Source organism: Ranitomeya variabilis, chromosome 2, assembly GCF_051348905.1.
Source record: "Ranitomeya variabilis isolate aRanVar5 chromosome 2, aRanVar5.hap1, whole genome shotgun sequence".
Taxonomy (NCBI): domain Eukaryota; kingdom Metazoa; phylum Chordata; class Amphibia; order Anura; family Dendrobatidae; genus Ranitomeya; species Ranitomeya variabilis.
The window spans coordinates 454,897,949-454,914,559 of NC_135233.1; the positions used below are offsets into that span (position 1 = coordinate 454,897,949).

Below are 16,611 nucleotides of genomic sequence, written 5' to 3' on the forward strand. Positions count from 1 at the left end.
CAGGGATCAACAGTGACATACACAAGAGCTCTGTATATAGTGTCAGTGTACAGCAAATACAGGGTTCTCTAGTGACGATGTACACAGGAGCTCTGTATATAGTGTACAGGTAATACAGTGATCAGCAGTTACATTATACACTGGAGCTCTGTATATAGTGTATATTGTACATGTAATACAGTGATCACCAGAGACATTATATACAGGAGCTCTGTGTATAGTGTCAATGTACAGGTAATACAATGATCACCAGTGACATTGTACACAGGATCTCGGTGTATAGTGTACAGGTAATAGAGTGATCAACAGTGACATTATACACTGGAGCTCTGTATATAGTGTCAGTGTACAGGTAATACAGTGATCACCGGTGACATTATACACAGGAGCTGTGTATATAGTGTATAGTGTACAGGTAAAACAGTGATCAGCAGTGACATTATACACGGGAGCTCTGTATATAGTGTACAGGCAATACAGTGATCAGCAGTGACATACACAGGAGCTCTGTATATAGTGTATAATGTACAGGGTATACAGGCATAACCGGTGACATTATACGTAGGAGCTCTATATATAGTGTACAATGATATACAAAAGAAAAAGAGTCATGCTAAATACTAAAAGTATATGAAACACCTTTTATTGGTTATATAACTCACACAAAATATATTAAAATTTAGGGCTTAAAAGAGCACAACAATAGCCCATTGTGTAACAGAGCAATTGGAATAAATACAAAGAATACAAAAGATACAAAAAGTATTGCAGGTGAGTGACAGATAGTCCAAGATAGAAATAGGAGCCAGGCACAACACCAGAGTGAATTGGGGCAATCTCACAGGTAAGTGATAATATTACTATTGCACAATTCCCATATAAAGGCACAAAGGGAAATACCACCCCAAAATGGAATTAGGGGGAGGTATACTTATAGCATGTAACAGCTAGTAGCCACTAGCTTAAATTTCCCTCTCTATCCCAGCATTGTAGCTGCAAAAAGTGCCTATGTGTAATATAGCAACAATAGAAGGTATTAAAAAGGTATATTACCCATCATGGTGTCCTGGTAGTTGTGCCACAGCTCCTTCCCCTTGGAATTGCTCTGTTACACAATGGGCTATTGTTGTGCTCTTTTAAGCCCTAAATTTTAATATATTTTGTGTGAGTTATATAACCAATAAAAGGTGTTTCATATACTTTTAGTATTTAGCATGACTCTTTTTCTTTTGTATATCATGTAACTGCGAGTCGCTTTCTGTCGCAATATGCAATCTAGCATATAAAGGCATATGTATGCAATACAATACGTATTGAGTACCATGTTTTGGGGAATATGTGTACAAATATAGTGTACAATGTATAGTGTCAGTGTACAGGTAACACTCACCGACTCACCGGTGACTTCTCTAGTTGAAGTCCTTCATCTTTGCTTTTCTTCTTCATCCAGTGCAGACCGCCATCACTTCTTCCAGCCAGGACTTGTCTCTGCAGAAAATATCACACAGTTATGCAGAGCACTGCTTATAGAGCACATTCCCCACTTTTTTCCTGACTTCTACACTACGCAGCTGAATACTGACATGCAACCACCATTATTACATAATTAGTTATTATGCCACCCACCACTCCAAATATAAATTATAATCCAACACTGTGCCCCCACCAAGTATGAAAAGCAGTTTTCCCCACCCAATAAATATATAAATTTACACCTGTACTCTTTCCCCAATTCATTACCAGTCACACTCCTGCATCCTCAGTGCCCCCCACTATGTACCTCCCGCTCCCTCGATTCATTATATTTACATTCTCCTCTCTGCCCCAATTGATTGTCATGTCCTCTCTGTCCCACTCCCACTCTCTAGTCCATATCAACTGCTCTCCCACACCCTCATTTAATCATCATTGGGTCTCCCCCCATCCTCAATAAATCTCTTACTCTCTCCCACCCACAATTTATCATTATTTGCCTCTCCCCACCCCCTATTCATCATCACTTGTTGTCCTCCGCCCTCCACCCTAAATTCATCATCATCCCCAGTCTCAATACATCATTTACCCCCACCCCCAATTATTGATTATTTGCTCCCCTCCACCCTCAGTTCATTATCATTTGCTGTCCCCCACCTTCAATTCATCAGGCTCGATGAGCGGAAGCCTCATACACCAGTAAGGGCAGTAATGCCCTGATGGCGGCCCTGAGCTTAGGTATTCATGGTTACTACCACTAGCAACTTTCTAACTATCCAACTGTCTGTGGTCGTAGCCATGGATACAAGGCCCTGCACATGAGGAAAGAGAAATTGATAATCAGAAGAACTGTACTACATTTCTAATTGGAGGTATTTTCTAATATGTTTATTATTATGACACCTGCTATGTATTGGGACAGTATTTTGTTGATGATCACCGGAACATTGGATACATGTACAGAAGCTTACACAGCATGGCTTGCATGGATTCTTTAGTTATTGTAACATTATTCAATTTCTTGTAGGATTTTTATTATGAGGATGAAGAAGTCCGAAAGGTGAAGAAGTCGCGCAGAAAGATCCAAGCCTCATCCGCCATCACTAGAGTGAGTCTGCTTTATCATTACTGTCCTGTGGGTCTCTGTGACCCTAGTTAGATTAGTGGTCACAGATTAGCAGAGCGACACTTTCCTGAGGACCTTCACAAGGTTTGTAGTAGACCTTCCACCCGACCAGAGGACAAGTACCCGATATATGTGCTCCGATCTCTAGGAGAGGTGGTCACCGATGGGCACTTGGCTTTTGCAGGAGTAGTAGCCCCGGAGTCTAGGACCGAGGATCCATGTTGGGAAAGAGTGAGGAGGAAACAGGATGAAGGGGAAGCGGCCCGATGGCACACATGACCGTCACAGAGCAGATGTGTCAAACATCACCATAATTCAGGGGTTTGCAGTCAAGGAGGCAATTTACAGGGTAATAGGGACTATTGTAAAAAGGTGGGCCGGCTGATTACTCCATAGGAACAAAAATCTATCCCTGGGGTGTTATGGTTACCCCAATGACCAGGGGAATAAAAATACAAAACGGACTAGCTCTCGGGTGATGGAAACTAAGGTCGACCGTGACCTGAACCTGACCCAACACTTACAGTAGCCGGGGGATGTACCTACGATGCCCTAGACACCACGCGCCAGCCGGAGATCTAACTACCCCTATAAGAGGAATATACAGGCCTGCCTTACCTCCAGTGAGGAACCCCAAAAGATGATAGTAGGCCCCCACAGATATTGACGGTGAGTTCAGAGGAAATGACATACGTAGGATGAACAGCAGATTTAGCACAGTGAGGTCCGCTTACTAGATAGCAGAAGGACAGGAAAGTGTTACTTCACGGTCGACCTAAAAATCACTATTCAAAAACACCATCCAGAAATTACTTTAAACTCCAGTGACAACTCATGCCACTGGAGTAGTAATTTTCTGTCCACAAGAGCTTCCAGCACTGAAGAGTCACATTGCAGATAGCTGGACAAAAATAGCAAAAACAAGAAACAAAATTCAACTTAGCTGAACTGGAACTTGAGGCAGGTGAATGCAACAGAATGCTACTAGCACATTGATGGCCGGCATGTGACTAACAGCCAAGCAGCCTTAAATAGGAAACTCCCCTAGAGGGTGGCGACAGGTAATCAGAGATGGAGGAAGGCACATAAGAGACACTACCATAACAGACCACCGGGGGAGCCCACAAACCGAATTCACAACAGTACCCCCCCCTTAAGGAGGGGGCACCGAACCCTCACCAGAACCACCAGGGCGACCTGGATGAGCACTATGAAATGCACGAACCAAATCGGGAGCATGAACATCGGATGCTGTCACCCAAGAATTATCCTCCTGGCCATAACCTTTCCACTTAACCAGATACTGAAGTTTCCGTCTGGAAACACGGGAGTCCAAGATCTTTTCCACCACATACTCCAATTCACCCTCAACCAACACAGGAGCAGGTGGATAAGCAGAAGGAACAACCGGTACCTCATACCTCCGCAATAATGACCGATGGAAAACATTATGGATATTAAAAGATGCTGGGAGGTCCAAACGAAAGGACACAGGATTAAGAACCTCCAGAATCCTATAAGGGCCGATAAACCGAGGCTTAAACTTAGGAGACGAGACCTTCATAGGAACAAATCGAGAAGACAGCCACACCAGGTCCCCAACACAAAGACGAGGACCAATACGCCGATGACGATTAGTGAACTGTTGAGTCTTCTCCTGGGACAACTTCAGATTGTCCACAACCTGTCCCCAAATCTGATGCATCCTATCAACCACAGCATCCACTCCAGGGCAATCCGAAGACTCCAATTGACCGGACGAAAACCGAGGGTGAAACCCTGAATTACAAAAAAATGGAGAAACCAAAGTGGCAGAACTAGCCCGATTGTTAAGGGCAAACTCTGCCAATGGCAAAAAGTCAAGCCAATCATCCTGATCAGCGGACACAAAACACCTCAAGTAAGTCTCCAAGGTCTGATTAGTACGCTCAGTCTGGCCATTAGTCTGAGGATGGAATGCAGACGAAAAAGACAAATCGATACCCATCCTGGCACAGAACGTCCGCCAAAATCTAGACACAAACTGAGTACCCCTGTCAGACACTATATTCTCAGGAATACCATGCAAACGCACCACATTCTGAAAAAATAGAGGAACCAACTCAGAGGAGGAGGGCAATTTGGGTAAAGGTACCAAATGAACCATCTTGGAAAAACGGTCACAAATCACCCAGATGACAGACATCCTACGAGAAACCGGAAGGTCAGAAATAAAGTCCATAGAGATGTGCGTCCAAGGCCTCTTAGGAATAGGCAAGGGCAACAACAACCCACTGGCCCTAGAACAGCAGGGCTTGGCCCGAGCACAAACATCACAAGACTGCACAAACATGCGCACATCTCGAGACAAAGAAGGCCACCAGAAGGACCTAGACACCAAATCCCTGGTGCCAAAAATTCCAGGATGACCTGTCAACGCGGAAGAATGAACCTCCGAGATAACTCTACTGGTCCAATCATCAGGGACAAACAGTCTACCAGGCGGACAGCGATCAGGCCTATCCACCTGAAACTCCTGCAAAGAACGCCGCAGGTCTGGGGAGACAGCTGACAATATCACCCCATCCTTCAGGATGCCGGTAGGTTCGGAATCACCAGGCGAGTCAGGCTCAAAACTCCTAGAGAGGGCATCCGCCTTCACATTCTTGGACCCAGGCAGATATGACACCACAAAGTTAAATCGGGAGAAAAACAACGACCAGCGCGCCTGTCTAGGATTCAGACGCCTGGCCGACTCAAGATAAATTAGATTCTTGTGGTCAGTGAGGACCACCACCTGGTGTCTAGCACCCTCAAGCCAATGACGCCACTCCTCAAACGCCCACTTCATGGCCAGAAGTTCCCGATTTCCCACATCATAATTTCGCTCAGCGGGCGAAAACTTTCGGGAGAAAAACGCACATGGTCTCATTACTGAGCAGTCAGGATCTTTCTGCGACAAAACTGCACCTGCTCCGATCTCCGAAGCATCCACCTCAACCTGGAACGGAAGTAACACATCAGGTTGGCGCAACACAGGAGCGGAAGAAAAGCGGCGCTTAAGCTCTTGAAAGGCCTCCACAGCCGCAGAGGACCAATTAGCAACATCAGCACCCTTTTTGGTCAAATCAGTCAAAGGTTTAGCAATGGCAGAAAAACCCGCTATAAATCGGCGATAGAAATTAGCAAAACCCAAGAACTTTTGCAGACTCTTCAAAGAAGTAGGTTGCATCCAATCACAAATAGCCTGGACCTTGACAGGGTCCATCTCCATAGATGAAGGGGAAAAAATATATCCCAAAAAGGAAATTCTCTGAACTCCAAAACTACACTTTGAGCCCTTTACAAAAAGAGAATTAGCTCGCAAAACCTGAAAAACTCTCCTGACCTGTTGAACGTGAGATTCCCAGTCCTCCGAAAAAACAAGAATATCATCCAAATACACAATCATAAACTTATCCAGATATTCACGGAAAATATCGTGCATAAAGGACTGAAAAACGGAAGGGGCATTTGCGAGACCGAAAGGCATTACCAAATACTCAAAATGGCCTTCAGGCGTATTAAATGCGGTCTTCCACTCATCCCCCTGCTTAATCCGCACCAAATTATACGCACCACGTAGATCGATCTTAGTGAACCACTTAGCCCCCTTTATACGAGCAAACAGATCAGTCAGTAAAGGTAACGGGTACTGGTATTTAACTGTAATCTTATTCAAAAGTCGATAGTCGATACAAGGTCTCAATGAACCATCCTTTTTACCTACAAAGAAAAATCCTGCCCCTAGTGGAGACAACGAGGGGCGAATATGACCCTTTTCCAAGGATTCTCTGATATACTCCCGCATAGCAGTATGTTCAGGTACAGACAAATTAAACAAGCGACCCTTAGGAAACTTACTACCGGGGATCAATTCAATAGCGCAGTCACAGTCTCTGTGGGGAGGGAGAGAATCAACTTTAGGCTCTTGAAAGACATCATAAAAATCTGACAGAAATGCTGGGATCTCAGAGGGAGTAGATGAAGAAATAGGAACCAAAGGTGCATCCCCATGAATACCCCGACATCCCCAGCTCAACACAGACATAGATTTCCAGTCCAAGACGGGATTATGAATCTGTAACCATGGTAATCCAAGCACTAAGACATCATGTAGGTTATATAATACAAGGAAACGAATAATCTCCTGATGGTCTGGGGTAAGACGCATAGTCACTTGTGTCCAATATTGTGGTTTATTGCTAGCCAAAGGTGTAGAATCAATACCCTTCAGGGGAATAGAAACTTCCAACGGCTCCAAATCAAACCCACAACGCTTGGCAAAGGACCAATCCATGAGACTCAGAGCGGCGCCAGAATCCACATAAGCATTCACAGTCACAGATGATAAGGTACAAATCAATGTCACGGACAAAAGAAATTTTGACGGCAAGGTACCTGTAGAAAAAGATTTATCAACCTTTTTATCAACCTTATTTATACGTTTAGAGCATGCTGATATAACATGAGCTGGATCTCCACAGTAGAAGCACAATCCATTTTTGCGCCTGTAATTTTGACGTTCGCCTCTAGACAAAACACGATCGCATTGCATATGCTCTAATGCCTTTTCAGAGGTCACCGCCAAATGGTGCACAGGTCTTTGCTCAGAAGACACCGCCATATGGTGCACAGGTTTTTGCTCAGAAGATACCGCCATATGGTGCACAGATTCTTCCTCAGAAGACCCCGCCATATGGTGCACAGATTTGCGCTCCCGCAAACGCCGATCAATCTGGATAGCCAATTTCATGGCATCATTCAGACCTGTAGGCACAGGGAACCCCACCATGACATCCTTCACGGCATCAGAGAGACCTTCTCTGAAATTAGCTGCTAAAGCGCACTCATTCCATTTAGTAAGCACCGACCATTTACGGAATTTCTGGCAGTATATCTCAGCTTCATCTTGCCCTTGGGAAAGAGCTATCAAGGCTTTCTCAGCCAAAATCTCCAAATTAGGTTCCTCATAAAGCAACCCCAAAGCCTGAAAAAACGCATCTACATTCAACAACGCAGGATCCCCTGGCGATAATGCAAATGCCCAACTTTGTGGGTCGCCGCGCAGTAGAGAGATAACAATTTTAACTTGTTGAGTCTGATCACCAGCAGAGTGAGATCTCAGAGACAAAAACAATTTGCAATTTTCTCTGAAACTCAAAAACCGGGATCTGTCTCCGGTAAAGTATTCAGGCAGAGGAATCTTAGGTTCAGACATTGGAGCACGTATAACAAAATCTTGTAGGTTCTGTACTTTTGTCGCAAGGTTATTCAAACCTGCAACTAAACTCTGTGGATCCATGTTTCAAAATGGGTGTAACCCAAGCATTCAGAGGTTAAGAGGAGAGGAGAAAAAAAAAAGGCTGAAGACTGCAGTTTAAGCAAGGAATACAAATGATCAAACTAAGGTGCACTTTCAAACACAGAAAAAAAAAACCTTTTCTCCTCCTTCCTGCTTTAGTGCATATTTTAACACATAGATTTTTTACTGGCCGGCCAAACTGTTATGGTTACCCCAATGACCATGGGAAAAAATACAAAACGGACTAGCTCTCGGGTGATGGAAACTAAGGTCGACCGTGACCTGAACCTGACCCAACACTTACAGTAGCCGGGGGATGTACCTACGATGCCCTAGACACCACGCGCCAGCCGGAGATCTAACTACCCCTATAAGAGGAATATACAGGCCTGCCTTACCTCCAGTGAGGAACCCCAAAAGATGATAGTAGGCCCCCACAGATATTGACGGTGAGTTCAGAGGAAATGACATACGTAGGATGAACAGCAGATTTAGCACAGTGAGGTCCGCTTACTAGATAGCAGAAGGACAGGAAAGTGTTACTTCACGGTCGACCTAAAAATCACTATTCAAAAACACCATCCAGAAATTACTTTAAACTCCAGTGACAACTCATGCCACTGGAGTAGTAATTTTCTGTCCACAAGAGCTTCCAGCACTGAAGAGTCACATTGCAGATAGCTGGACAAAAATAGCAAAAACAAGAAACAAAATTCAACTTAGCTGAACTGGAACTTGAGGCAGGTGAATGCAACAGAATGCTACTAGCACATTGTTGGCCGGCATGTGACTAACAGCCAAGCAGCCTTAAATAGGAAACTCCCCAAGAGGGTGGCGACAGGTAATCAGAGATGGAGGAAGGCACATAAGAGACACTACCATAACAGACCACCGGGGGAGCCCACAAACCGAATTCACAACACTGGGGCCCTTGGCACACGGAGCAAAATGACCGGGGCCGGCTTCCCAGAAACAGGACACCTAGATAAAGCAGTCCAGCACTCAGGATAAAAGGGAATTTATTGTTTTATATCAAAATATGATAAAAAAATTAAAAACAAAGTGAAACAAACACGTTTTGAGTGGGAAAAAAAACAACTTTTACACCAAAGGATACATATACTAGTTTTCTCATTTGCTTCATTGGGGGACACCGCATCCATGGTTTCCTGTGTCCCCTGCCCCCCCCAATGAAGACTGCAAGAAAGGGATTTACGGTAAATCAAAAAATCACTCGAAACGCGTAGGTTTGACTATGTTTTTAATTTTACTATCGTTTATTTTGATATGATACAGAAGGAATTTACCTTTTATCCTGAGATAGTAGGGAAGAGTACTTTAGTATTTTGTTTTTCAGATCATTATAGCATGCACTTTTTTATTTTTTTATATATATATATATATATATATATATATATATATATATATATATATATATATATATATATATATATATATATATATATATATATATATATATATATATATAGTGGTGTTCAAAGGTCCTGCATAGGATTAATTGATTTTTCAAGTTTTAAACGTTTTCTGTCGAATATCTTCGGTGCTAATATGACATATTATATATGGTTTTGTTCAGAATACAATTTTGCATTCTCTCCCTGTAATATTTTTAGCTTTTGAAGCAGTTTTGCCTGAAATTATTGCAACAATATAGGAACTGAAAGCACAACTAAATATTGTACAGCTTCAGATCCAAAATTAGCCAATCACAGATGAGGTTCTTGTGACCAATCATAACCTGGATATGGCAGCCAATCACATTGCATTACATTGCATCACATCTGCTGCTTTGTTTGTTTGTTTTATCTGTTGGTCTATCTAGAGAATCATACTGTAGAGTTTTATGATGGGAGCCTTCAGATTTTTGTCAGCGGAGGATCGTGTGCGAGTTGTGGTGCTACATGAAGAGGGTGAACTGGCCCCCAGATCGCAAGGAAGGTCGGCTGTAATCAGAGTACAGTCGTAAGAATTTTGCAGAAACATAAGCAGCTTGGAATTGCCCAGGACAGGCCCAGATCTGGTCGGCCCAGAAAGTCAACTAAAAGGGAGGATGGGGCTGTATGGCAGCCAATGGTGTTGGAAGGCTTCATATTGTGGAGGGTATGGTTAATGCAAAAAAATACATAGACATCTGTTATGGTCTGGTGATTAAGGAGCGACATGCGACTAGCTCTGGGCAGGCGGTAACTATACTGACCGCAGTTCCTGATCTTAACACAGACACTAGCAGTAGCCGTGGGATGTTCCTGTCACTCCCTGGACACCTCGTCACAGCCGGAGATCTAGCTACCCCTAAAGGTAGAAGCAGGAAAGCTATCTTGCCTCAGAGAAAATCCCCAAAGGATAGGACAGCCCCCCACAAATAATGACGGTGAGAGGAGAAGGAAATGACATACGTAGTATGAAACAAGATTTAGCAAAGGAGGCCACTACTAGCTAGAAAGAATTAGTACAGGACAGAACACTGTGCGGTCAGTAATAAAAACTAGAAAAAGTCCACCGCAGAGAAATGCAAAAATCTCCACACCTGACTAAAGGTGTGGAGGGCAAACTCTGCTGCCCGAAGCTTCCAGCTTAGCTGACTAGATACATACTGATAAGCTGGACAAATGAGCAAAACATAGAAAGTGCTAAACAACAAAGTCCACAACAAGTGAACTGCAAAAAGACAAGCAAGGACTTAGCTTTGCTGAAATGGTCAGAGTGACAGGGAAATCCTCAGAGAGCCATGACTCCAAGCTCAACAATTGACAACTGGCATTGAATTAGGGAAAAGGCCAGACTAATATAGCAGAGCCAGAAAGACGATCAGTGAAAACAGCTGCTGATGCTAAATCCAAGAAGCAGCCATTCCACTCAAAACCACAGGAGGGAGCCAAAGAGCAGAACTCATAAAAATGCTACTTATAACCACAGTAGGGAGCCCACGAGCGGAATTCACAACAGACATCCTTAATAAGAAAATGCTGCCTTCTGCTCAACACCTGTTTTCAGGGGATTATATCTTCCAGGATGATAATGCTCCTTGTCACAGAGCTAAGACAGTAACGGAATGGTAAAAAAAGAACAAGGTGGCTACTATTGACTGGCCAGCTCAGTCCCCGGACCTCAATCCAATTGAAAATTTGTGGCACAAGGTATCATTAGAGATATCTAGAAAACAGCCAAGGACCAAGAGTGAGTTGATTGATGCTCTGATACAGGCCTGGAACCACATCATCACTCGTGAACATCTGCAGAAGCTTGTTCATTCAATGCCACAGAGATGCAAGCTGGTGCTCAAGAGCAAACGCTGGCCAATAAAGTATTAGAAGCTAAAGATGCACTCAAAAGGCCCTTTTCAGGACTCTGAATTAAATAAAAAAAATAAATCTTAAAAAGTAAAATTTAAGTCTGTGTTACCTTGCATTGGAAGTTAATGAACTTGGAAACCTGTTCACCATTCTACACACTGTACTGGTGTAGGTATGGTTATGCTGTAAAAAATTTTATCAAAAATGCGCATACCATAACAATTTATACACTTGGGACATTAAAAAATGAGTATGGCATACAATGAGGGATTACAAAAACATATATGTTCCACCAGTTTCACTGTAGAGATGCAGAAGTATGAAACATATAGTTTTCTTCACGCCTATGCAGGACTTTTGAACACCATTGTATAGATATATATATATATATATATATATATATATATATATATATATATATATATATATACCGTATATACTCGAGTATAAGCCGACCCCCCTAATTTTGCCACAAAAAACTGGGAAAACGTATTGACTCGAGTATAAGCCTAGGGTGGAAAATGCAGCAGCTACCGGTGAATTTCAAAATTATAAATAGATGCTCCATACCGTTCATTATGGCCCCATAGATGCTCCATATAAAGCTGTACCACATATAATGCTCTGCACCGTTCATTATGGCCCCATAGATGCTCCATATAAAGCTGTACCATATACACTCACTGGCCACTTTATTAGGTACACCTGTCCAACTTCTTGTTAACACTTAATTTCTAATCAGCCAATCACATGGCGGCAACTCAGTGCATTTAGGCATGTAGACATGGTCAAGACAATCTCCTGCAGTTCAAACCGAGCATTAGTATGGGGAAGAAAGGTGATTTGAGTGCCTTTGAACGTGGCATGGTTGTTGGTGCCAGAAGGGCTGGTCTGAGTATTTCAGAAACTGCTGATCTACTGGGATTTTCACGCACAACCATCTCTAGGGTTTACAGAGAATGGTCCGAAAAAGGAAAAAATCCAGTGAGCGGCAGTTCTGTGGGCGGAAATGCCTTGTTGATGCCAGAGGTCAGAGGAGAATGGGCAGACTGGTTCGAGCTGATAGAAAGGCAACAGTGACTCAAATCGCCACCCGTTACAACCAAGGTAGGCCTAAGAGCATCTCTGAACGCACAGTGCGTCGAACTTTGAGGCAGATGGGCTACAGCAGCAGAAGACCACACCGGGTACCACTCCTTTCAGCTAAGAACAGGAAACTGAGGCTACAATTTGTACAAGCTCATCGAAATTGGACAGTAGAAGATTGGAAAAACGTTGCTTGGTCTGATGAGTCTCGATTTCTGCTGCAACATTCGGATGGTAGGGTCAGAATTTGGCGTAAACAACATGAAAGCATGGATCCATCCTGCCTTGTATGGAGCATCTTTGGGATGTGCAGCCGACAAATCTGCGGCAACTGTGTGATGCCATCATGTCAATATGGACCAAAATCTCTGAGGAATGCTTCCAGCACCTTGTTGAATCTATGCCACGAAGAATTGAGGCAGTTCTGAAGGCAAAAGAGGGTCCAACCCGTTACTAGCATGGTGTACCTAATAAAGTGGCCGGTGAGTGTATAATGCTCTGCACCGTTCATTATGGCCCCATAGATGCTCCATATAAAGCTGTACCACATATAATGCTCTGCACCGTTCAGTATGGCCCCATAGATGCTCCATATAAAGCTGTACCACATATAATGCTCTGCACCGTTCATTATGGCCCCATAGATGCTCCTTATAAAGCTGTGCCATATAGAATGCTCTGCACCGTTCAGTATGGCCCCATAGATGCTCCATATAAAGCTGTACCACATATAATGCTCTGCACCGTTCAGTATGGCCCCATAGATGCTCCTTATAAAGCTGTGCCATATAGAATGCTCTGCACCGTTCATTATGGCCCCATAGATGCTCCACATAAAGCTGTGCCCCATATAGAATGCTCTGCACCGTTCAGTATGGACCCATAGATGCTCCACATAAAGCTGTGCCATATATAATGCTCTGCACCGTTCAGTATGGCCCCATAGATGCTCCACATAAAGCTGCCCCATATATAATGCTCTGCACAGTTCATTATGGCCCCATAGATGCTCCATAGAATGCTGTGCCATATACAATGCTCTGCACCGTTGATTATTGCCCCATAGATGCTCCATAGAAAGCTGTGCCATATACAATGCTCTGCACCGTTGATTATTGCCCCATAGATGCTCCATAGAAAGCTGTGCCATATACAATGCTCTGCACCGTTGATTATTGCCCCATAGAAAGCTGTGCCATATACAATGCTCGGCACCGTTGATTATTGCCCTATAGATGCTCCATAGAAAGCTGTGCCATATACAATGCTCTGCACCGTTGATTATTGCCCCATAGAAAGCTGTGCCATATACAATGCTCTGCACCGTTGATTATTGCCCCATAGAAAGCTGTGCCATATACAATGCTCTGCACCGTTGATTATTGCCCCATAGAAAGCTGTGCCATATACAATGCTCTGCACCGTTGATTATTGCCCCATAAAAAGCTGTGCCATATACAATGCTCTGCACCGTTCATTATTGCCCCATAGAAAGCTGTGCCATATACAATGCTCTGCACCGTTCATTATTGCCCCATAGAAAGCTGTGCCATATACAATGCTCTGCACCGTTCATTATTGCCCCATAGATGCTCCTTATAAAGCTGTGCCATATATAATGCTCTGCACCGTTCAGTATGGCCCCATAGATGCTCCATAGAAAGCTGTGCCATATATAATGCTCTGCACCGTTCATTATGGTCCCATAGATGCTCCACAGAAAGCTGTGCCATATATAATGCTCTGCACCGTTCAGTATGACCCCATAGATGCTCCATAGAAAGCTGTGCCATATATAATGCTCTGCACCGTTCAGTATGGCCCCATAGATGCTCCATAGAAAGCTGTGTCATATATAATGCTCTGCACCATTCATTATGGTCCCATAGATGCTCCATAGAAAGCTGTGCCATATATAATGCTCTGCACCGTTCATTATTGCCCCATAGATGCTCCACATAAAGCTGTGCCATATATAATGCTCTGCACCGTTCATTATTGCCCCATAGATGCTCCACATAAATCTGTGCAATATATAATGCTGCTGCTGCTGCAATAAAAAAAAAATGACATACTCACCTCTCTTGCTTGCAGCTCCTCAGCGTCCCGTCTCGGCGTCTCTCCGCACTGACTGTTTAGGCAGAGGGCGGCGCGCAGATTAGTACGTCATCGCGCCCTCTGACCTGAACAGTCAGAGCAAGAGGACGGGAAGACGGAGCGGCGCCCGGCGTGTGGACAGGTAACTATGACATACTTACCTGCTCCCGGCGTCCCTGGCTCCTTATCCCGGACAGCTGGTCTCCGGGTGCCGCAGCCTCTTCCTCTGTCAGCGGTCACCGTTACTGCTCATTAGAGAAATGAATATGCGGCTCCACCCCTATGGGAGAGGAGTCCATATTCATAACTTTAATGAGCGGTACCATGTGACCGCTGAACAGGGGAAGAGCTGCAGCACCAAAGACCGTGGGACAGGCAGGGGGAGCCCCGGGACTAGGTGAGTATGCGACAGTCCTCTCTCCCCCTCACCCGCCGACCCCACCGCCGACCGTGACTCGAGTATAAGCCGAGAGGGGCACTTTCATCTCGGCTTATACTCGAGTATATACGGTATATATATATATTATAATTGGCTACAAAGTCCATGCGTCTTTAGCAGTCAGGCGGGTGACGTTGTGGCACTCAGCTAATTGCACAGAATAATGTAATATATGTTGTGTCTTCCTGCCTTGTTACAATTTAGCGTGAATGATTTTGGTAATCTGACGTTCCTTCTATTTCCCTTTACTCTCTATTCTAGCAACCAAACATAAAACAGAAGCTGAAGTCGCTGCTGAACAGATTCAAAGTCTCTGAGGAGGTAAATCCGTGGAGTCATTGATGTACTTATTTGTCCGATTTGTCACACAGGCCATAACTCCTGCTTTATCTATTAAGGATCCTGTAAAAGTGGAAGCCATGACACCCAAGAAATACTGTAAGAGTAGTCAGAGAAGCTGCATGCCCACGTCCGGGCTTCTCACTCCTATCCTGTAGACACGTGTTTTGCAGTCATTCATATTATTCGAGGCTAAATTTAAAGGGGTTTTTCTTATTTTTGGAAAACCGCTATCCCCCTGATACAGAAATAAGCTGTCCTTTACTCACCCTCCCCAGGTCTAGCACTTAATCTCTGCCCCGACTTGCTGTGTCTATTATTGTCTGCAGTGCTGACGTCACGTTGACAGCGCTGCAACAAATCGGTGGCATATGCCATTAAGTTGGGCAGAGCCGCCGAGCACTGCGATTGGCTGCAGTGTAGTGATGATCGAACATGCTCGGATAAGGGTGTGCTCGAAAAATATGTTCGAGTCCCCTCGGCTGCATGTCTCATGGCTGTTTGACAGCAGCAACACATGGAGGGTTTGTTAGAAAATCCCTGCATGTGTTGCAGCTGTTGAACAGATTCGAGAAAATATTATTATTTATTTATTTATATGGCACCATTGATTCCATAGTGCTGTACATGAGGAGGGGATGCATACAAGTTACAGATATCACTTACATTAAGCAAACTAACAATTACAGACTGATACAGAGGGGCGAGGACCCTGCCCTTGCGGGCTTACATTCTACAGGATGGTGGGGATGGAGACAATAGGTTGAGGGTTGTAGGAGCTCCGGCACTGGTGAGGCGATAGCTTCAGTAGTGGTGAGGAGGCAGAGCGGGGTCAGTGCAGGCTGTAGGCTTTCCTGAAGAGGTGGGTTTTCAGGTTCCGTCTGAAGGATCCGAATGTGGTTGATAGTCGGACGTGTTGGGGCAGAGAATTCAGGATGATGGGGGATATTCGGGAGAAGTCTTGGAAGCGATTGGGTGAGGAGTGAATAAATGTGGAGGAGAGAAGGAGGTCTTGGGAGGATCGGAGATTACGTGAGGGAAGATATCGGGAGATTAGCTCAGAGATATATGGAGGAGACAGGTTATGGATGGCCTTGTAGGTCAGTATTAGTAATTTGAACTGGATACCCTGAAGGAATGGGAGCCAGTGAAGAGATTTGCAGAGAGGGGAAGCTGAGGAGTAGCGAGGAGAGAAATGGACTAGTCGGGCAGCAGAGTTAAGGATGAACTGGAGAGGTGCAAGTGTGTTAGCAGGGAGGCCACAGAAAAGGATGTTGCAGTAGTCAAGGCGGGAGATGATGAGGGCATGCACAAGCATTTTAGTAGATTGACAGTTGAGGAAAGGACGGATTCTGGGGAGATTTTTGAGCTGGAGGCTTCAGGAGGTGGAAAGAGCTTGGATGTGCGGTTTGAA

General features: G+C 44.3%; 1 protein-coding gene across 1 annotated transcript in view; it reads left to right on the forward strand.

Moving 5' to 3' along the window:
* The window catches only part of PACS1 (phosphofurin acidic cluster sorting protein 1), a 72,027-nt gene that overhangs the window by 16,519 nt on the left and 38,897 nt on the right, over positions 1-16,611 (forward strand). Inside the window, exons 7-8 of the mRNA XM_077287344.1 lie at positions 2,501-2,581; positions 15,120-15,179. Coding sequence (XP_077143459.1) covers positions 2,501-2,581; positions 15,120-15,179 — 141 coding nt within the window. The remainder of the gene's footprint in view (positions 1-2,500; positions 2,582-15,119; positions 15,180-16,611) is intronic.